The sequence below is a fragment of the Pelophylax lessonae genome, assembly GCF_965119305.1.
Source record: "Pelophylax lessonae genome assembly, chromosome: 3".
Taxonomy (NCBI): Eukaryota; Metazoa; Chordata; class Amphibia; order Anura; family Ranidae; genus Pelophylax; species Pelophylax lessonae.
This window is the reverse complement of record NC_138770.1, coordinates 516,947,152-516,968,931: the sequence shown is the minus strand read 5'-3', so window position 1 is coordinate 516,968,931 and position 21,780 is coordinate 516,947,152. Positions and strand designations below refer to the sequence as shown.

General features: G+C 43.6%; 1 protein-coding gene across 2 annotated transcripts in view; it reads right to left on the bottom strand.

Moving 5' to 3' along the window:
* LOC309549694 (sulfotransferase 6B1-like) overlaps positions 1 to 21,780 on the bottom strand; it is a 94,483-nt gene that overhangs the window by 1,252 nt on the left and 71,451 nt on the right. For both annotated transcript variants that reach the window (XM_082250142.1, XM_082250143.1), the window contains 2 exons: positions 16,004 to 16,098; positions 3,373 to 3,529 (listed from right to left, as the gene is read on the bottom strand). In XM_082250142.1, the coding sequence (XP_082106268.1) occupies positions 3,373 to 3,529; positions 16,004 to 16,098 (252 nt within the window). The remainder of the gene's footprint in view (positions 1 to 3,372; positions 3,530 to 16,003; positions 16,099 to 21,780) is intronic.

The following is a 21,780-nucleotide window of genomic DNA, read 5'->3' as shown; positions in this document are numbered from 1 at the left end:
CAAAACCTAGAGTATATAAAGTACATAGGGGGGGGGGAGTACTGCTACAGAAGCTATATTAACCTTATCATTAATGTCTAGATGCCAGACCGAATTTAGCATGTGGGTGGAAATGAATGCGCCTATTGGGAACATTCACGAAAGCGCTTGCTAATGCCTTGGACACAGGCAGGGGGACCCTGGTCATGTGAAAATCCGCATTCTGGTGACACCACAACTTAGAAGCAAGCCTTGCACAGTTCCACTTTGTACAGTAAGAACTCCTCTGTTGAGCCCTCATCCTGTGTAAATGTACACTTTATCGACTGTTGGGTTTTATCTATTAACCCGTGCGAGCTGATGATTGAATATTTATTTCTTTATTCATTCTTTGATGTTTGTCACTTTATTAGCGCAGATTGTTTTTTTTTTTTTTTTATTTCAAATGTACACTTTAGCCCCTCTTTTCCGAATGCAGCATTTCTAAGGGGATACTGCAGTGCCTGTATCCCACTCCACCAGCTGAGCCATGATTGCCACCTCACTCCCAGTGACAATGTGAGAATCCCGCCATTCACACACTACAGACCTCTGCTGCTAAGGAGATTTAACACTTTTTGGATCCACTTCCTCTAGGCTAGATCCATAGGTTCCCTGTGTCACGATGCCCATGCATGGCGTACCGATTGCTAGGGAGAGGGTCAAGCTCACCAACTCTATCACTACCAGGGTAGACAAGGCACTAACCTTTAGCTGGTAATTGGAGTGCAGCAAGGGTGGTGACAGAGCAGGGTTATATGCCAGAGGTCCATAAACCACCATTCTTAATCCAAGTCTGGTGGCTTTCTATGTAAGTGCTTCATATGCCATTGCACTGTATGGATCTTTATTTGTTTTATATCGGATATTGTTTTAGCTCTAATTTTTAATAGATACTACACTATGAGGAGATTTCCTCTCTCTTTTTTGCTTGGTAATTCAATATACCGTTTTTTCGGATTCAACATCTGAGGAAACTCTATCCTTTGGAGGGATAAGAAGATTATTCCCCACCTGACCTCTATTTGGCTTCATTTAACACACAGTAGCTGTCTTGACATGACAGCATATGGGTCTGGTGAGTTTTCACGTTTTACTTTGGTGGAGGATCTTTAATGGTGTCGGTTTGAATTATATGGACACAGAATATTTCTATCCATATGGTTTTGCTGCCTTTGGACATTTTTAGTTATTAATGGACTGAATTTTACATATATTACATCATACATTTATTTTTTTGTATTCACTGGTGATTGCAAGCTGCTTTTCTATTGATTATTAGGCGCTGACATTTTCTTTTATGTACAGCTTCCCAGCCAGGTACACTCACAATTTCTAATGACGTGGAGAAATAGGTTCCAACCAAACCGACAGTGTCTGTTCGGAAGGCAACCAGAAAATATGCAACCCTACGCTTTCCCTCCTCATTAGGAACCTTTCCCTAGAGCTATTATTGTCCCTCATAGATAGGGTACCTGTCTCTACTCTACCAACTCACCAAAAGCATGCCAAACCTGGGAGCTAGGGCCCTTAAAAGGCTCAGCCTGGCCCAAGATGGTCCTCGGAGTCACTTGGGGAGACAGCATTCAGTTGGATCACTTCCCCAGTGACCCAGGAAACCATAGAGGAGCCATGTTCCTCCTGACTTTCTATCTGCAGTCGCCGCGAATAGCGCCAGCTGCAGTAGGGAGAGCAGACTGCACCTGCCTACACGCTGACTGGGAGATATAAATATTTAGGGATTTGATAACAGATGGAAATAGTCAGGGCAATGCAGTAAAGCATTGCCAACAGTTTGGCACTTTAGACCTTTAAAATAGCTTGCGCCACATTCAAAACCCCCTACTGACCATTGCATCAATTTTACTGACATGTACAGCAGTCTCAGGTAGTTCATAATAGCGCCACTTTGTAAAAAGGGTGCTGTTAATGCGCAAAATTTAAAATAGATAACAAAACTGGAGGTAATTAAGACCTACTGTAACTTGGTGTACAGAGGCAGGCAAAGTGCTTGTCTCTGTATGCAGTGTTGCAGAGCGGCAGATTTGCCACTGCTACCCTCTCCCTGTCACTGGTTGTTACAGCCTTCTTAGCAACCAGTGATGCTGCAGTGGGCAGAGCCTGATTGTGAAGGTGTCAAACTAGCTCCAATTGTACGCTCTCCCCTTGTAGCAGAATGTCTATCAGCTAACTATCAACCCACTGCCTGCTGTCAATTGCAAAGGGAGCTGACCTGATGGAAAACTTGTGTCTGTGAATTCCCATCAGACTCCACCTTCCAAGGTACAAAACTGGCTGTACATCACAAGCCACGCCCCTTGACATTTTTACAGTAACAGTGCATATGTATAGCACTGATTACTGTAGTAATGTCACTGGTACCCCCAAAAGTGTCAAAAATGTTAGCCAGGGGTCCAATCTGTGCGCCGCAATGTCGCAGTCCCGCAAAAAAAAAATCGCAGATCGCCGTCATTACTAGTTTAAAAAAAAAAAAAACAATAAAAATTACATAAATCTTTCCCTTAGTTAGTAAACGCAATAACTTTTGCGCAAACCAATCAAAATATGCTTATTGCGATTTTTTTACCAAAAATATGTAGCAGAAAACAAATTGGCCCAAAATGTTAAAAAATTTAGATTTTTACATTTTTTGGGGAATTTCATATAAAAAAATGTGAAAAATATTGTTATTTTTTTTTTTAAATTGACGCTCTTCTTTTGTTTATAGTGCAAAAAAGAAAAAAATCGCACAGGTGATCAAATACCACCAAAATAAAGCCCTGTTTGTGGGAAAAAAAGGACGTCAATTTCATTCGGGTACAGTGTTGCACGACCGCACAATTGTCCGTTAAATTCACGCAGTGCCGAATCGCAAAATAGGCCCTGGTCTTTGAACAGCCACATCCTCCTGGGCTTAAGTGGTTAATAAACAGATGAAATACATAAATAGTGGCTGTTTTAGCAGCCAAAGGATTTTCATTTCTGTCTATCCAGTCCTTTGGTTTACATAGTTCTGCCACACAGCAAAGCCCTTTCTGGAAGGACATAAGACCTGATTTTGCTGTGATTAGGTAACACTTGCAGGTTTTGCGCCTCCCCCAGCCTGTAAATGGGTAGAGAAAAAATAGGCAGCAGGCTGATGGTCTCATCTGTCTGTCACTCTTCTCTCTCCAAGGTCAAATTCATTTACTTAAACTGCTTGCCTTTAAAAAAAAATCATGATGTATTGATAAATACAGAGCCGCACTAATTGTATATCTGCCTGGAGTTCAGCTTTAAAAATGCTACAGTTTAAGGACCTAACGATTTCTAATAATATATATATTCTCTCCCAAATTTTAGAATAGTTGCTACCTTTTCTGAAGAAAGCTTCATTGAGTTTCCCATGTGTGTTCCCAGATTTTTCTTTCATAGATGTAAAAGAAGTTCGTCTTTCAACCTCACGAAGTTGCTCTTCTGTCAGAGGAAATTTAAGGAATTCTGAGATTGCTTTCAGTTGAGTTAGACAATCCTTAAAGTGAAAAGAAACAAATGGTTAGTTGCTTTTAAACTATAGGTAGAGTAGTGACAATTTTTGTTCATATAGTAAGGCTACATTCACGCAGGCCATTAAGACCTGTTTGAATAGTAGCGTCAGGAATCTTCTGAATTCCTTATGCGACTCTGATTGGCTATGTGCGCTGGCCTAATTCACTATACAGTAATGACAGGTCGCCAGTGGCCCCAGCTATTCGCGGCTCTCTGCACAACCATTGATTACCTGTGGTGACCCCTGCTGGACACACTGTGTGCAGGGACCACCGCAAGTAATTGCTGGCCGTGTGGACAGCTGCAAATACCCGTAATCGCTGGTGACCTGTCATTATAGTAAATAGGGCCAGCAGCCACACCTAGCCATTCAGAGCTGCAGCAGCAATTAGAAGATCCCTGCCACTACAATTCACACCAGCCTAAAGGCCCTTTCAAGCGGGCTTTCCGATTAGGTCCACCTGTCAGTTATTCAGGCGGACCTAAATGGATGCTCCATGCATCTCTATGGAGCAGTGGATGTCAGCGGTGACATGTCCGCTGACACCCACTGCTATCCGATCCGATCCTGTCCATGAAATCCAGACAGATGGAAACCCTATTTTCCATCCGTCTGGAGGATTGGATCGGATGAAAATGGACAGGCAGTCCGTTATCATCCAGTTCCCCCATAGAGGAGAGCGGGGATCTGACAGATCTGTCTCTGCAAAGTAAGCGGAGACAGACCTGTCTTCTGCCTGCTCAGCGGGGATCGGGGAATCGATCCCCGCTGAGCAAAATGGAGTCCGCCTAATTCACCTGTGTGAATGTAGTCTTAAAGAAATCCCCTGTTTGTAGATCGTCTTCCCATTTACCAAAAGAGAGCATCCCCTCCCTCACATTGCTTATAATGTATAGTTAGGAATCTGACCGGGTTTGATTTGCGAACAGTTTCATAAAACATTTTTAAATTCCAACTTTTCCCTGAACCCCATTCAGTCCTTGGGGGGATTATTCTTGAAATTCAACTTGCTCCTTTTTTGGGGCAATAAAACAACTATAGTCAAAAAAGGCATTGCCACTTGGTACATGTACTAACCACAAAATTAAAGTAAAAATTAACATCCAGCAGGGAGAGGTCCTGTTCATGCTTTGAAGACTACATTGAAGATGCACACATTCTTTAACTGCTTCCCACCCAGGCTATTGGCAAATGATGACCGAATAGGAGCACTATAGTTCCAGGTGGAAGTCATATGATGTCCTCCCAGTCACGCACCTTAAGCGCTGCAGCACGATCTGTCACCTGCTGTGTCCACCAGCAGACACAGCAGATGGCTATGGTTGCCACCTCATCCCTTTAAAGCCGAACACATATTAATTACACAGGTTCTGTGGCTGATTAAGGTGGTAGTTAAACTCACCTGGTGCCTTATCTGCATTAAATTAGCCCCAGAACCTGTGTAATTCATATGAGTTTGGGTGTAAAGGGATGAGGTGGCAACCCTACAGATGACAGATACAGCTGCAAGAAAAAGTATGTGAACCCTTTGGAATGATGAGGATCTCTGCACAAATTGGTCATAAAATGTGATCTGATCATCATCTAAGCCATAACAATAGACAATCACAGTCTGCTTAAACTAATAACACACAAAGAATGAAAAGTTGCCATGTTTTAATTGAACACACCATGTAAACATTTACAGTGCAGGTGGAAAAAGTATGTAAACCTATAGACTAATGACATCTCCAAGAGCTAATTGGAGTGAGATGTCAGCCAACTGGAGTCCAATCAATGAGATGAGATTGGAGGTGTTGGTTACAGCTGCCCTGCCCTATAAAAAACACACACCAGTTCTGGGTTTGCTTTTCACAAGAAGCATTGCCTGATGTGAATGATGCCTCGCACAAAAGAGCTCGCAGAAGACCTACGATTAAGAATTGTTGACTTGCATAAAGCTGGAAAGGGTTATAAAAGTATCTCCAAAAGCCTTGCTGTTCATCAGTCCACGGTAAGACAAATTGTCTATCAATGGAGAAAGTTCAGCACTGATGCTACTCTCCCTAGGAGTGGCCGTCGTGTAAAGATGACTGCAAGAGCACAGCGCAGACTACTCAATGAGGTGAAGAAGAATCCTAGAGTGTCAGCTAACAACTTACAAAAGTCACTGGCGAATGCTAACATCCCTGTTAGCGAATCTACAATACGTAAAACACTAAACAAGAATGGATTTCATGGGAGGATACCACAGAGGAAGCCACTGCTGTCCAAACAAAACATTGCTGCACGTTTACAGTTTGCACAAGAGCACCTGGATGTTCCACAGCAGTACTGGCAAAATATTCTGTGGACAGATGAAACCAAAGTTGAGTTGTTTGGAAGAAACACACAACACTATGTGTGGCAAAAAAGAGGCACAGCACACCAACATCAAAACCTCACCCCAACTGTGAAGTATGGTGGTGGGGGCATCATGGTTTGGGGCTGCTTTGCTGCGTCAGGGCCTGGACGGATTGCTATCATGGAAGGAAAAATGAATTCCCAAGTTTATCAAGACATTTTGCAGATGAACTGAAGGCCATCTGTCTACCAGCTGAAGCTCAACAGAAGATGGGTGTTGCAACAGGACAATGACCCAAAGGATAGAAGTAAATCAACAACAGAATGGCTTAAACAGAAGAAAATACGCCTTCTGAAGTGGCCCAGTAAGGGTCCTGACCTCAACCCAATTGAGATGCTGTGGCATGACCTCAAGAAAGCGATTCACACCAGACATCCCAAGAATATTGCTGAACTGAAACAGTTCTGTAAAGAGGAATGGTCAAGAATTACTCCTGACTAGAGTTGAGCGGACACCTGCATATCCGTGTTCGGCGGGTTCGGCCGAACTTGAAAAAAAAGTCTGGGTCCGTGTCCCGGACTTTTGCCGAACTTTTCCCGGACACCGAACCCCATTGAAGTCAATGGGGACCCGAACTTCCAGGCACTAAAATGGCTCTAAAACACCAATGGAAAGGGCTAGAGTGCTGCAAATGGCAGCAAAACGTAGTTAAGAGCATGGCAAGTGCTCTGCAAACAAATGTGGATAGGGAAATAAAGTAACTTAAAACAACCAAAAAAAACCCAGAAAAATAAAACAATGTTCTTCATCTCTGAAGGACGAGGCCCATATGGAGTAGGAGGGAGGTTGAGGTGGTGGTGGATGTGGCGGTGTCATAGGCGTGCGCACAGGGTGTGCCGGGTGTACCTAGGAACACCCTAATCACCTAGGGCACATTAGCATTATCGCTCTGTTTGCCAGTGAGGAGATGGGAAAGATCTCCCTCGGACCTGCTCTGCTCTATTTCACTTTGCCAGCAGGGAGAGTAATGTATCGGGGCCATATACATGTAGGTAAACACATGCATGTGTATTTCAACTTTGGGGTGCACACCCTAATGCAATAGGCTGCGCACACCTATGGGCGGTGTAGGTGGAAGCGGCGGTGGAGGAGGACCAGGGCCGGATTAAGAGCATCATGGGCTTGGTGCTGAGGATTTTGAAGGGCCTTAAGGGCCGTGCCTTGGCATGCACCCAGAGGAGGAAGGGTGCAGCCATGCATGCCTAATTCAACATGGGATGCTGTCTCTGAAGCCCATAAACACATCCATGCATCGTCAACTGTCCCTCCTTGTCCGGCCTTCGTGCTGTGTGGGGAGGTTCTGAGGGAGCTGCCTGGGGAAGCGAGCATAGAAGCCAGACTTCTGTGTTTACAAATGACAGAAGAGCGCTAACAGTGAATATGGCCAACCCGGGGCCTATATTAAGGTAGGGGCCTGGAGCTGCAGCTCCAATAGCCCCTACGTTAATCTGGCCCTGAGGAGGATGAGGTAGCCAACACTGCTTTTTTTCAGAAATTTTAAATGAGGGTACACCCCAAAAGAGTGAGAAAGAGCAAAAATAGAACAATGGCTGGGTAAGGTCGGTATCCATCGCTATTCTGCACAAGGTACGGAAAAGTCCCGTGGGATCCATGCCTGGTTCATTTTAATGAACGTGAGCTTGTCCACATTGTCTCTGGACAGGCGGCTGCGCTTGTCTGTTATAACACCCCCAGCCGTGCTAAATACCCGTTCAGATAATACACTGGCTGCAGGGCACCCCAGCACCTCCAAGGCGTAAAGGGCAAGCTCAGGCCATGTGCCCAACTTGGAGACCCAGAAGTTGAAGGGGGCAGACACGTCATTCAGTACGTCTAGGCGTGTGCACACATACTGCTCCACCATGTTGGTGAAATGCTGCCTCCTGCTAAGACGTTCCATATGAGCTGCTGGTGCTGCTGTTTGTTGTGGCGTGCTGACAAAGCTTTTCCACATTTCGGCCATGCTAACCCTGCCTTCTGAGGTGCTGGCGGTGCCCTGGTTGCGTTGGCGACCTCTTCCTCCTCCTCCTCCTCCTCCTCTGCCTTGTGCTTCCACTGTGGCCCCGTTGTCAGGTGGGAATGCCAGCAGCATCGCGTCTACCAGCGTGCGCTTGTACTCGCGCATCTTGCGATCGCGCTCCAGTGAGTGAATTAAGGACGGTGCGTTGTCCTTGTAACGGGGATCCAGCAGCGTGGCAACCCAGTAATCAGCACAAGTTAGAATGTGGGCAACTCGGCGGTCGTTGTGGAGACACTGCAGCATGTAATCGCTCATGTGTGCCAGGCTGCCCAGAGGCAACGAAAGGCTGTCCTCTGTGGGAGGTGAATCGTCTGTGTCCTCTGTATCCCCCAGCCACGCACCAGTGATGGCCATGAGCTGGCCTGGGTGCCACCCTGCTGTGAACATGGTTCCATCTCCTCCTCCATCTCCTCCTCCTCATCCTCCTCATCCTCCAGAACTGTGCCCCTGCTGGACAATTGTGTCCCTGGCGTTTGTGTGTGCAGGAACCCACCCTCGGAGCCCCTTGCGAATGACTGCCCTGAAAGCCTTGGAAATGTTACCTCTTCATCCTCCTCCTCCTCCTCCTCCTCATCCTGTGCCACATCCTCTTCCATCATCGCCTGAATTGTTTTTTCAAGGAGGCATAGAAGTGGGATAGTTAAGCTGACAACGGCGTCATCGGCACTGGCCATGTTGGTGGAGTACTCAAAACAGCGCAACAAGGCACACAGGTCTCGCATGGAGGCCCAGTTATTGGTGGTGAAGTGGTGCTGTTCCGCTGAGCGACTCACGCATGCGTGCTGCAGCTGAAACTGCACTATGGCCTGCTGCTGCTCGCACAGTCTTTCCAGCATGTGCAAGGTGGAGTTCCACCTTGTGGGCACGTCACATATGAGGCGGTGAGCGGGAAGGCCGAAGTTACGCTGCAGCGCTGACAGGCGAGCAGCAGCAGGGTGAGAACGCCGAAGGTGCGCACAGACGGCCCGCACTTTCTGCAGTAGCTCTGACATATCGGGGTAGTTTTTAAGGAACCTCTGCACCACCAAATTCAGCACATGCGCCAGGCAAGGGATGTGCGTCAAACCGGATAGGCCCAGAGCTGCTATGAGATTTCGCCCGTTATCGCACACCACCAGGCCGGGCTTGAGGCTCGCTGGCAGCAACCACTCATTTGTCTGCTGTTCCATGCTCCTCCACAACTCCTGCGCGGTGTGTGGTTTTTCCCCCACACAGGCAAGTTTTAAAACTGCCTGCTGTCGTTTACCCCTGGCCGTGCTGAAGTTGGTGGTGAAGGTGTTACGCTGACCGGATGAGGAGGCGGTAGAGGATGAGGAAGCAGAGTAGGAGGAGTTAGGAACAGGAGGCAAACTGAAGCGCCCTGCAATCCTCGGGGGTGGAAGGACATGCGCCAAATTGCTATCCGCCTCAGGCCCATCCGTCACTGCATTTACCCAGTGTGCCGTTAGGGAGATATAACGCCCCTGACCGTGCTTACTGGTCCACGTATCGGTAGTTAGGTGGACCTTGGCACAGATGGCGTTGCGCAGTGCACACCTGATTTTTTCCCCCACTTGGTTGTGCAGGGAAGGGATGGCTTGCCTGGAAAAGTAGTGGCGGCTGGGCACGACATACTGTGGGACAGCCACCGACATAAGGTTTTTAAAACTGTGCGTCTCCACCAGACGGAATGACAGCATTTCAAAGGCCAAGAATTTTGAAATGCTGGCATTCAGGGCCAGGGATCGCGGGTGGGTAGAGGGGTACTTCCTCTTCCTCTCAAGTGTTTGGGAGATGGAAAGCTGAACGCTTCCACGGGACATTGTGGAGATGGTTGGTGACCCAGGTGGTGGTGTTGCTGACAGATCGTCTGTTTGCGGGGTGGCAGGTGCTGGTATCACTACAGATGTGGATGGAGCGGCCGAGACTGCAGCAGAAGAGGAAGCAGGATGAGCCAGAGACGTTTCTTGGTTTTGAAGGTGTCTACTCCACTGCAGCTCGTGCTTTGCACTTAGATGCCTGATCATGCAGGTTGTGCTCAGGTTGAGAAGGTTTATGCCTCGCTTCAGGCTCTGATTGCACAGGGTGCAAACCACTCGTGTCCTGTCATCAGCACATTTTCTAAAGAACTTCCACGCTAGAGAACTCCTTTGAGCTGGCTTTGCTGCGCTCATTCCCTTGCTGCGTTGGGCAGTAGCAGGCGTAGCGTCTAGGGCATGGCCGCTCCGCTTCTGCACCCTGCTACCTCTTCTGCTGTGCTGGTGGCTCTGTGCGACCACTGCCTCTTCCTCCAAACTACTCAGGTCACCTGCATGACCTTCCTTCCATGTGGGGTCGAGGACCTCATCGTCCTCCACATCATCTTCCACCCAGTCTTCACCCCTGCCCTCCTTGTCGGTCTCCACAATTCTGAACGCCGCAGCAGTTGGCACCTGCGTTTCGTCATCATCGGAGACGTGCTGCGATGGTCCTTGCATGTACTCATCTTGAGAAATAAGTGGTTTGCCATTGCTGCACTAAATCTCTTCCACTTCTGGGGCAGGGCTAGGTGGATGGCCCTGGGAAACCCTGCTGACAGAGTCATCAAAAAGAAGAAGAGACTGCTGTATGACTTGGGGCTCAGACTGCTTGCCTGATTTCCAAGGGGGTGAGGGCATTGGCTGCAGGTGCCAACTCTGACCTTTCTGCAGTAGACTGGGTGGGAGACAATGTGAAGGAACTGGAGGCACTGTCAACAACCCAATCTACTATCGCCTGTACTTCTTCAGGCCTCATCACGTCTAGAGGCGCATTATGCCCTACCAAATACTGCTGCAGGTTCTGTCGCCAACTCACACTTGAGGAAGGTGTTTCACTTGTGCATGTAGCTGGCACAGATCGACCACGTCCTCTCCTTGCAACAGGAGCTCTACCAGCAGCACCACGACCCAGGCCACGGCCCCTATTTGACGGTCTCCTCATATTTCTGTAATTTATGATCTTGCCTTAGAAAGGTGTTTATTGAATAGCGGAACAAAACAACAACAGTATCGCATGGGTGTATCTCACAGTCAAATATGCAAACTATGCCGCAATTTAATGTTTTTTACCCCAAAAGGGTGTATATTGACTAGCGGAATAGGAAAAAGGATAAAAAACGGTGTATCTCACACGTACAAACACAGACTAGGCCCCGATTAAAATTTTTTGTACCCTAAAGGGAGGATGAGGAAGAGGAGTAGGAGGAGTTGGGAACAGGAGGCAAACTGAAGCGCCCTGCAATCCTTGGCGGTGGAAGGAGATGCGCCAAACAAATTTAAAAGGTGTATCTCACACGTACCGATACAGACTACGCTGTAATTTAATTTTTTACACTCCAAAAGGGTGTATATTGAATAGCGGAATAGGAAAAAATTTATAATACGGTGTATCTCACACGTACAAACACAGAATAGGCCCCGATTACAATTTTTTGTACCCTAAAGGCAGGATGAGGAAGAGGAGTAGGAGGAGTTGGGAACAGGAGGCAAACTGAAGCACCCTGCAATCTTCGGCGGTAAAAGGAGATGCACAAACAAATTTAAAAAGGTATATCTCACATGTACCGATACAGACTATCCCGCAATTTAATTTTTTACACTCAAACAGGGTGTATATTGAATAGCGGAATAGGACAAATTTTACAAAACGGTGTATCTCACACGTACAAACACAAACTAGGCCCCGATTACTATTTTTTATACCCTAAAGGCAGGATGAGGAGTAGGAGGAGTTCGGAACAGGCAGGAGGCAGACTGAAGCACCCTCAAATCCTCGGCAGTATGAGATGCGCCCCAAAAATTGGAAAGGTGTATCTCACACCTACCGACACAGACTATCCCGTAATTTAATTGTTTTTACCCAAAGGTGTAGATTGAATAGCGGAATAGAAAATATGATATCAAAAGGTGTATGTATCTCACACGTACCAACACAGACTATGCCGCAATTTAATTGTTTATACCCAAAGGTTTTGATTGAATAGCGGAATAGAAAATATGATATCAAAAGGTGTATGTATCTCACACATACCAACACAGACTATCCCGCAATTTAATTGTTTTTACCCAAAGGTGTAGATTAAATAGCGGAATAGAAAATATTATCAAAAAAAAGATGTATGTATCTCACACGTACAGAACCAGACTAGGCCCCGATTACTATTTTTTGTACCCCCAAAGGCTGGATGAGGAGTAGGAGGAGTTCGGAACAGGCAGCACCCTCAAATCCTCAGGAAATATGAAATGCACCCCAAAAATTGGCAAGGTGTATCTCACACGTACCGACACAGACTATCCCGCAATTTAATTGTTTATACCCAAAGGTTTTGATTGAATAGCGGAATAGAAAATATTATCAAAAAAAGGTGTATGTATCTCACACGTACAGAACCAGACTAGGCTCCAATTACTATTTTTTGTAACCCCAAAGGCAGGATGAGGAGTAGGAGGAGTTCGGAACAGGCAGCACCCTGAAATCCTCAGAAGTATGAGATGCACCACAAAAATTGGAAAGGTGTATCTCACACGTACTGACACAGACTATCCCGCAATTTAATTGTTTATACCCAAAGGTTTTGATTGAATAGCGGAATAGAAAATATGATATCAAAAGGTGTATGTATCTCACACGTACAGACCCAGACTAGGCCCCAATTACTATTTTTTGTACCCCCAAAGGCAGGATGAGGAGTAGGAGGAGTTCGGAACAGGCAGCATCCTCAAATCCTCGGAAGTATGAGATGCACCCCAAAAATTGGAAAGGTGTATCTCACACGTACCGACACAGACTATCCCGCAATTTAATTGTTTATACCCAAAGGTTTTGATTGAATAGCGGAATAGAAAATATTATCAAAAAAAGGTGTATGTATCTCACACGTACAGAACCAGACTAGGCCCCAATTACTATTTTTTGTACCCCCAAAGGCAGGATGAGGAGTAGGAGGAGTTCGGAACAGGCAGCACACTCAAATCCTCGGCAGTATGAGATGCACCCCAAAAATTGGAAAGGTGTATCTCACACGTACCGACACAGACTATCCCGCAATTTAATTGTTTATACCCAAAGGTTTTGATTGAATAGCGGAATAGAAAATATTATCAAAAAAAAGGTGTATGTATCTCACACGTACAGAACCAGACTAGGCCCCAATTACTATTTTTGTACCCCCAGAGGCTGGATGAGGAGTAGGAGTTCGGAACAGGCAGCACCCTCAAATCCTCGGAAGTATAAGATGCACCCCAAAATTGGAAAGGTGTATCTCACACGTACCGACACAGACTATCCCGCAATTTAATTGTTTATACCCAAAGGTTTTGATTGAATAGCGGAATAGAAAATATTATCAAAAAAAGGTGTATGTATCTCACACGTACAGAACCAGACTAGGCCCCAATTACTATTTTTTGTACCCCCAAAGGCAGGATGAGGAGTAGGAGGAGTTCGGAACAGGCAGCACCCTCAAATCCTCGGCAGTATGAGATGCACCCCAAAAATTGGAAAGGTGTATCTCACACGTACCGACACAGACTATCCCGCAATTTAATTGTTTATACCCAAAGGTTTTTATTGAATAGCGGAATAGAAAATATGATAAAAAAATTGGTGATTTATCAATAGCACATGTAAACAGCAGTGTCTTATATCAGTCAGCTCTGCTGCAGGCTATGGAGTGAAAAAAAAAAAAAATTCCCCTTTTAAGTTTGTAATTTTTAACTAGATTAGTACAGACTATGCCACAATTTAATTTTTTTAACCCAAGGGTGTATATTGAATAGTGGAATAGAAAAAAGTGTATAACTTTTGAAATCACTCAATAATAGCACATGTGAACACAGCAGTGAATTATCACAGTCAGCACAGCAGCACTGAAGGAAAAACGCTGCACACAGTGACTGATAAAAAAGACTTTTCTCCCTCTTCCTCAGTGGGCAAAAAGATTGTGTTCACTGCACCCCACACACAGCAAAATCGATGTGGACCACTGACACCTGCCTATCTCCAGCCTCTCCCTAAAAGGATTGATAAGATCGGTCACTGCAAATACCCCCCCCCCCCACACACAGCAAAATCGATTGTAGAACACTGACCCTAAAAATCAGCAGCCTCGCCCTAAAATGCCTATATCTCGCCCTGCCTAAAACACTCCGACCTGTCCCTCAATTCTATTCGGACACAAATGATTTTTGCCTGTCTGTCCCTAATCAGCAGCCAGCACGTATGATGTGTGCTCTGTCCCTGAACTACAGCATAATGACGCAGCGGCGCTCCGTCTCAAACTTATAAAGACTTGGTCACATGCTTCAGATGGCCAATCACAGCCACTAATACATTTGTAGGCATGGTTGGGATGGCTTAAGGCACACCAGTTAAACGCTTGTTGATTGGCTGTTGAAAGCCCGCCATGAAAAGCACGCCAATGCATACAAAACCCGGAAATAAAATGACCGAACACGGATTTTTACCCGAATATACAGTAAAGTTTTCAGGTCCGTGTTCGGGTAACAAAAATCCAATTATTCGGTACAAACACGAATAATACAGTCCGTGTTCGCTCAACCCTACTCCTGACTGTTGTGCACGTCTGATCTGCAACTACAGGAAACTTTTGGTTGAAGTTATTGCTGCCAAAGGAGGTTCAACCAGTTATTAAATCCAAGGGTTCACATACTTTTCCACCTGCACTGTGAATGTTTACATGGTGTGTTCAATAAAAACATGGCAACATTTCATTCTTTGTGTGTTATTAGTTTAAGCAGACTGTGATTGTCTATTGTTGTGACTTAGATGATGATGATCACATCACATTTTATGACCAATTTGTGCAGAAATCCATATCATTCCGAAGGGTTCACATACTTTTTCTTGCAGCTGTATTTGTATCGGGCCACCCCTGATACCATGTGATCGCTGTGACCAATCACAGCGATTACATGACAGTTGTACACAATGAAGGGCTTTTATTCATAGCCATTTCATATGTACTATTGTGATGATCCCTGTGATTGGTCACAGTGATCACAGGATACAGACAGATACCAATCACCTGCATCTGTATCATGTGACAGTTGTGGACAATCACAGCTAGCACTACATTACACAATGAATGGCTTTTAATGAATAGATGCCATTCATAAAATGACTGATTATAACAGTGATCGTCACTGTTATAAGCAATCATAGTGTAAAAAAAAAAAAAAAACCTGATAACTTACCCAGAGCAGTACAGTGTCACTATGGTAATACTGCACTGCTCTGGTGACAGCATGTAAAAAATTTTCCTTTTTAACTGTCACCAGTCAGTGTCCCTGATCACCACCACATCAATCATATGATGATGCTGTACTGCTCTGGTGGCAGTATGTACAAAAAATATATATATTTAATTTCTTAATTTTCCAAAAACATTTTAAAAAATGACAATGTCAAAAAACTTACCATGCCTCTTACTAAATACTTTGGACTGTCTACTTTCCAAAAAATAGTTACTTTGGGGGGTAGTTTTACTATCCTGGCATTTTAGGGCCTTAATAAATGAGATAGTCAGTGAGTACATCAGGACTAATCAACTTTCAAATATACATATATCCTATAATTTGTGGACTCTATAACCTTCAAACAAAGTACACAATATACACTGATTTGGGTTATTTTACCGACGAAATGTAGCAGAATACATTTTGTCCTAAACTTATGAAGAACAATAATTTTATAACAGAAATTAAGTGTTTTTCTTTTCAAAATTTTCAGGTTTTTTTTTTTTTTATTTGTTTACATACCAAAAAAAAACCCAGATGTGATTAAATGCCACCAAAAAAAATCTTTATCTGTCTCAAAAAAATTATAAACATTTCATTTTGGGTACAATGTTACATGACTAATTGTCATTCCAAGTGTGACAGTGCTAAAAGCAAAAAATTGGCTTGGGTAGAAAAGGGTGAAAGTGTCCGGTATTGAAGTGGTAAATTACAGGTTTGGGGATATGTTAAAGCTGCATGTAGTGTTGCACAATGTTCATGGGCAGTATCAGAGTAACTGTAAAAACAAAACTTACTGTTTTCATATCTTCAAATTTTACTACCATTATATTATCTTCATCAATGTGTTGGTTCCACTCAGCTAGATTTTTAAAATATGATCCAAAACACACTAAAACAGAAAAAAATTAGGTATAAAGTGACAGAATTATAATTTATGCTGAAAAGACTACAGAAATGTAAAACCTATAAATAACATGAAAAAGGTTATGAACAGGAAGTTATCACTTCACAAGACTTAAGGGATCGAAACTTATTTTTTAACTTATGGAACAACTTTTTTAAAAGGTGTTAGTGGTATTTTAAAGGCAAAAAGGCAGCAACCAAGAGAAGTTGAAGTGGTATTAAACCCCTGAAAAAATGGCGTTATTGGCATTTCCTATGAACATAGGTATAATGGTGGCCATGTCACTACCTGTCACCGGCAAAATAGTCAACGAATCACTTCCTGTCTGCAATTTTTCTAAAGAGACGCTGTTTGATGTCTGACACTAGAGGACCCCTTGATAACGTCCTATTGGACGAAACGCATCAGGGAGAAGACACTAGTACTGAGGTCAGGCAACTGTCCAATACTAGGTCGGTAGTGGCACCCATTGTCATATGGTTTTATGATTCATTTTATTTTGGCTTTTAACACATCCAATAAATACTACACTATGGAGACTTCATCTGGCTCCCGGTGAGCTTTATTTACCACAGCTACATCTGGATGGTATGAGTTGCTGAACAGCCTTCCCCACAACAGATGACTGATCTACACTAAGTGTAGATGTAGTGCGTGTTTGCTGCTGTAGTGACAGCCAGCTTTTCCGGTGAGTGACCATTTCACAGGGGTGTGGTGGATGATTCTGGAGCACTGTACTGGATCACTTCACTTTTCAAGTCACCACCAATTGTTTGTGCACAGCTGTGCACTGAACTGAATAAGTTTATATAGCTGATCCTAGCATGGGATTGTGCATTTAAATCTATATTTCTCACTAATATGTATAAAAGGTGTCGCACAAATTCTCAATACAGGCTGACCAGTCCATAAAACATATAATGAAAGTCCGCATGAAAAATTCAATCCACACCAGCCGATTAGAAGTGCAGGGAGAGGAAAGAATCTGCCACCAGATATTGTGACTATATACTCCTACCAGATACACAGACCCACAAAGGTCATACAGCGCAGACAACACAGGTGTAGCAGGATACAGATGCAATCTGACTCTCCCCCACAGATTATTAGTGAGATGGTTGTTGTGGCTTCTTGATTGCCTCGCCACTTATGTAAAAACAGAGATGCCCCTCATAGTGTAGTATGCCTAAACATTTTATTAAATATAAAAAACAAAGCAGCTTATACAGAAATGTAGAGTGACAGCGTCCTGTCTCAAATGCAACATACAAGCGTAGGTTGGTTTTCCCACCAACAAGATGGCCGCCGCGCCCCCCGTCTGCTTATGCGTCACCCTCAGCCAATCCCGACGTGTTTCGTCGTATAATGACGTCATCAGGGGTGTGGCTACATGGAGAAACCGCACCAATAAATAGCCAGGGGAGGCGGAGCATTCAAACTAAACCCGGAAGCGGACGCTTAACCACAAGCGCTCCAACCGCCGGAAGTTACTCTTATATATGGGGAATAGCCACTATAAATAACTTGACTCCCAAATAGAATTATATAACAGAAATCAAATATATATGCCTTAAATGTAAGTGGACATATTATATAATGAGCCCAATAGAGCAAAAACTATATGTCAGTTTATGAAAAGCATGTCTAAAAGCAGATCGGGTGACGGCTCCACCTAGTGGCAGGAAACCAACATGACAGATAAAAACATCCATACAACAGCTAGCCACTTGAACATATATATTACATATAAAACATCCTAACAAAATAAAAAGCTGGATCTATTGTAAAATCAAAGAATTAATTGATTGATAAATCGGCCGAAAAAGAAAGAAAACTATTTTTCCTACCCATTCCGCCACACAACATATTCTTTCATAAAATATACATCAAAAAAAAAAATCTCTCATTTTGCAGCTGGATCTTCAATAAAAGCACTTAAAATGGTACAGAGGTAAATAACACAGGCTGGAGGGGACCATGGTCATTTAAGAGTTGCTAATAAAGGCGTTTATGTCCCATTCGATGTTGAGCCCAAATGGGGCATAGGATTTGATCTTGTAAATCCAATTTGTCTCTAATCTGGACACGCCTCTGGTCATGTTACTACCTCTCCAGCTACCCGTAAACCTATCAATCCCGAGGAACAAGGTGCAATTCGGATTCCTATTGTGACACAAGTGATAGTGTCTGGAGACACTATGCTTTGGATATCTTTTGATTATGTTGGCAACATGTTCCTTTAGTCCGCTTCCGGGTTTATTTTTAATGCTCTGCCTTCCCTGGCTATTTATTGGTGTGGTTTCTCCATCTAGCCACACCCATGACGACATTGTTATATGACGAAACACGTTGGGATTGGCTGACGGTGACGTATGCGCAGACTGGAGACAGGGCGGCCATCTTGTTGGTGGGAAACCTAACCTAGGCTTGTATGCTGCATTTAAGACAGGATGCTGCCACTCTGCATTTCTGTGTAAGCTGCTTTCTTTTTTATATTTAATAAAACGTTTAAGCATATTACACTATGAGGGGCATCTCTGTTTTTACAAGAGTGGCAAGGCAATCAAGAAGTCACACCGATCATCTCACTAATATTCTGTGGGGGAGAGTCAGATTGCATCTGTATCATGCTACACCTGTGTTGTCTGCGCTTGTGGGTCTGTGTATCTGGTAGGAGTATATAGTCACAATATCTGGTGGTGGATTCTTTCCTCTCCCTGCACTTCTAATCGGCTGGTGTGGATTTAATTTTTTACACGGACTTTCATTATATGTTTTATGGACTGGTCTGCCTGTATTGAAGATTAGCACGACACCTTTTATACATATTATTGTTTTAAGATTTTTTGTTCAAATCTTATGTGTCAGCTGCTTCCGCTATAATTTGATGTCTAATAGATTTACATTGAAATTAGCGCAGCAATATATACTTATTATTGCTTATATTTCTCACTATATTGTTTTTTTATGGTTGATTTTCATTCAAGATTGGACTTCTTTATATACATTTTTTTCACTTTAGCACTTTTTGGACTTTATTTCAACGTGTTGTCCATTTATAACACATTTCACATTTCATTGTTGTTCATTTACTTTTGGCGCTACACACTTTTCTTGAGATTATTTTTAAAATTGGTATTTTACTTATCTGTGTCAGCTGCTGCCCCGCCACAGCGCAGAGATACACATTTTTTATTTGAAAAACAAAGATTGCTAATCCTAATGGTGCCTGCATTCATTTTCCTCGAATTATACTACACACACTTCCCATATTAGGGTATCTGTATTCTGGATGAAGTTGTAAAGTATACACCTTTGGACAGCAGCACTGTCAGTCTAGGGAGAGGATAGTGTTAGATTAACAGATTTAGATGGATTTGATAAACAATAGGAAGCTCAATACCAGCTAACACGTTATAAGCAGTTACAGCAAACTGTCTTTTTCCTTTTGATATAAGGCTCCATTCACACCTGGGCATTCCGTAAATGCAGCAAAATGCCAGACGCATTCATGATGCCATTAATTTTAATGGTTCCCCCAATCAAAGTACGATTTTGCCATGGTTGTCACATGATAAATCAAGCTGCAACTGCGGCAAATCGCAGCGAGTGCCCAAAAGAAGCTCCTGCTCCTTTTCGAGCAGCAACCTTTGCTCATTGCAATTTAGCCATCTCTCGATTCTGCCCATGATTCTGGAATGCCCAGGTGTGAATGGAGTCTAAGGCCCCTTTCACACAGGTGGACCGTTCACATCCGCCTGTCCGTTTTTTTTGGCGGATCTGAACGGTCCCCCCATGCATCCCTATGAGGCATCGGATGTCAGCGGAGACATGTCCGCTGACATCCAATCCGATCCGTCAAATCTGGACGGATGGAAACCCTATTTTCCATCCATTGGATCGGATCGATCCAGTGGATCGTATCGGATGAGAACAGGCCGGCGGTCCATTCCCATCTGATTCCCCCATAGAGATGTATGGGGAACTGACAGCTGTGTCTCCGCACACAGTGCGGAGAACAGCTGTCATCCTCCTGCTCAGCGGGGGATCGGAGGATCTATTCCCCGCTGAGATAAACGGAGTCCTTCCGACGGACGGATAGTGTGAAAGAGCCCTTAAGGTTTTACATAAATTAATACAATCTGACTATTGTAAGCAGCCCTGTCAGTGGTAAATGGTTTGTCTCAACCCTCTAGCTGCTACATTGTCTAGATATCTTGGTCTGGTAAAGGAAGGTGAAAAATAACAGACCAACTGGCTGGATCACCTAGTAGAAATGTAGGACAAACAAGAAAATCAATTTAAATAATTTTTGCTTTAATTTTTGGGGTTTACATTCTGAGAATATTTATTTAAAGTGGCTCTAAAGGCAAAAGTTTTTTTTTTTTACTTTAATGCAGACCTCTAATACTTACCTGAGCCCCATCTCAATCTCAATGAGGAGGACTCTCCCTCCTCATTGGTTGAGACAGCAGTGGGTGCCATTGGCTAATTTAGTACTCTTTTCTGCCTTTTTACCTGTTCCAGGATTCTCTGTTCTGCTTTTTCTTACTTTCTCTATCTGTTGCCTTTTGTCTCCCTGATACATCACGCTAGGTCTGAGCAGCAGTCTTGACTTCTTATATACCCCTGCTATTTATTTCATATATTTTATCAGTGCTTTCCATCCTGTGTTTTGTTTACGTAAAGCTGGCCATACATGGTACAGTTTTTGTTTTTTTTAGCTGGCCAGCTAAATTAAAAAAATCGAAACAACTGATCAACGCTGGAGCCCATTGGGAAAATCTTACAGCAGGTCTATTCATGAAAAGTCAATTGATTAATAGATGAGGGTGAGTATCCTGATTCTTATTGCACAGCTAAAATGTTTATTGGAACATAAATTACAGTTCTTTTGGCATAGTCAATTTTTTCAAACATATATTGATGCCAAAGTCACCCCAATAGGACTTTGAATTCAAGTATTCCCCACTGTAAACAACCCACCCTTTATCTCTTAAATAAGTGAAAGAAAAATCTCACCACATGTTCACTCAATATGTTTGAGATTTTGAAACAATATTATGATACTGAAATGAATAATCTGGACAAGAAGATTCAATCTATTTCACAAAAAATATCTGAATGTCATCAATCTTCAACATTTGCAAAAGATAAAGAAGGGAATCTTTAGATATATAATAAGCAATTAGTGCAATTTTTTTTCGTAAGACACAATTGCTTTCAAAGCAGGCAAAGCCTACAAATGGCACAATAGCAATTGGAGATCTAACAGAGGGATAGGCGGCTCTAGTAATCGAAGGGAAGATGGTAATGTTTCTGATTCATCCACTCCATCTTCTACTATATCTTTTCAGGGTCCAACACGAAGACATCATGGATCGGCTAAACACAGGGAATTTATCCAATACTGGATCAGGTGGTGGTAATTCACATGGTGGATATAACTATTCCTCTGATACACGAGCACCTCCATATAAATGTAAAATTTCCTCAGTCTCCTGATAAGGAGGGATCGCTGCACACTCAGAATGACACAGGTGATGGGTATGAGCAACAATATATTTCTTCTTCACAGCAACACTTAACTCATTTATCCACATTGCACACCCCTTTACCTAATAAATCTAAGGAATGTACGGCTAGCACTAAGGCCTCATGCATACT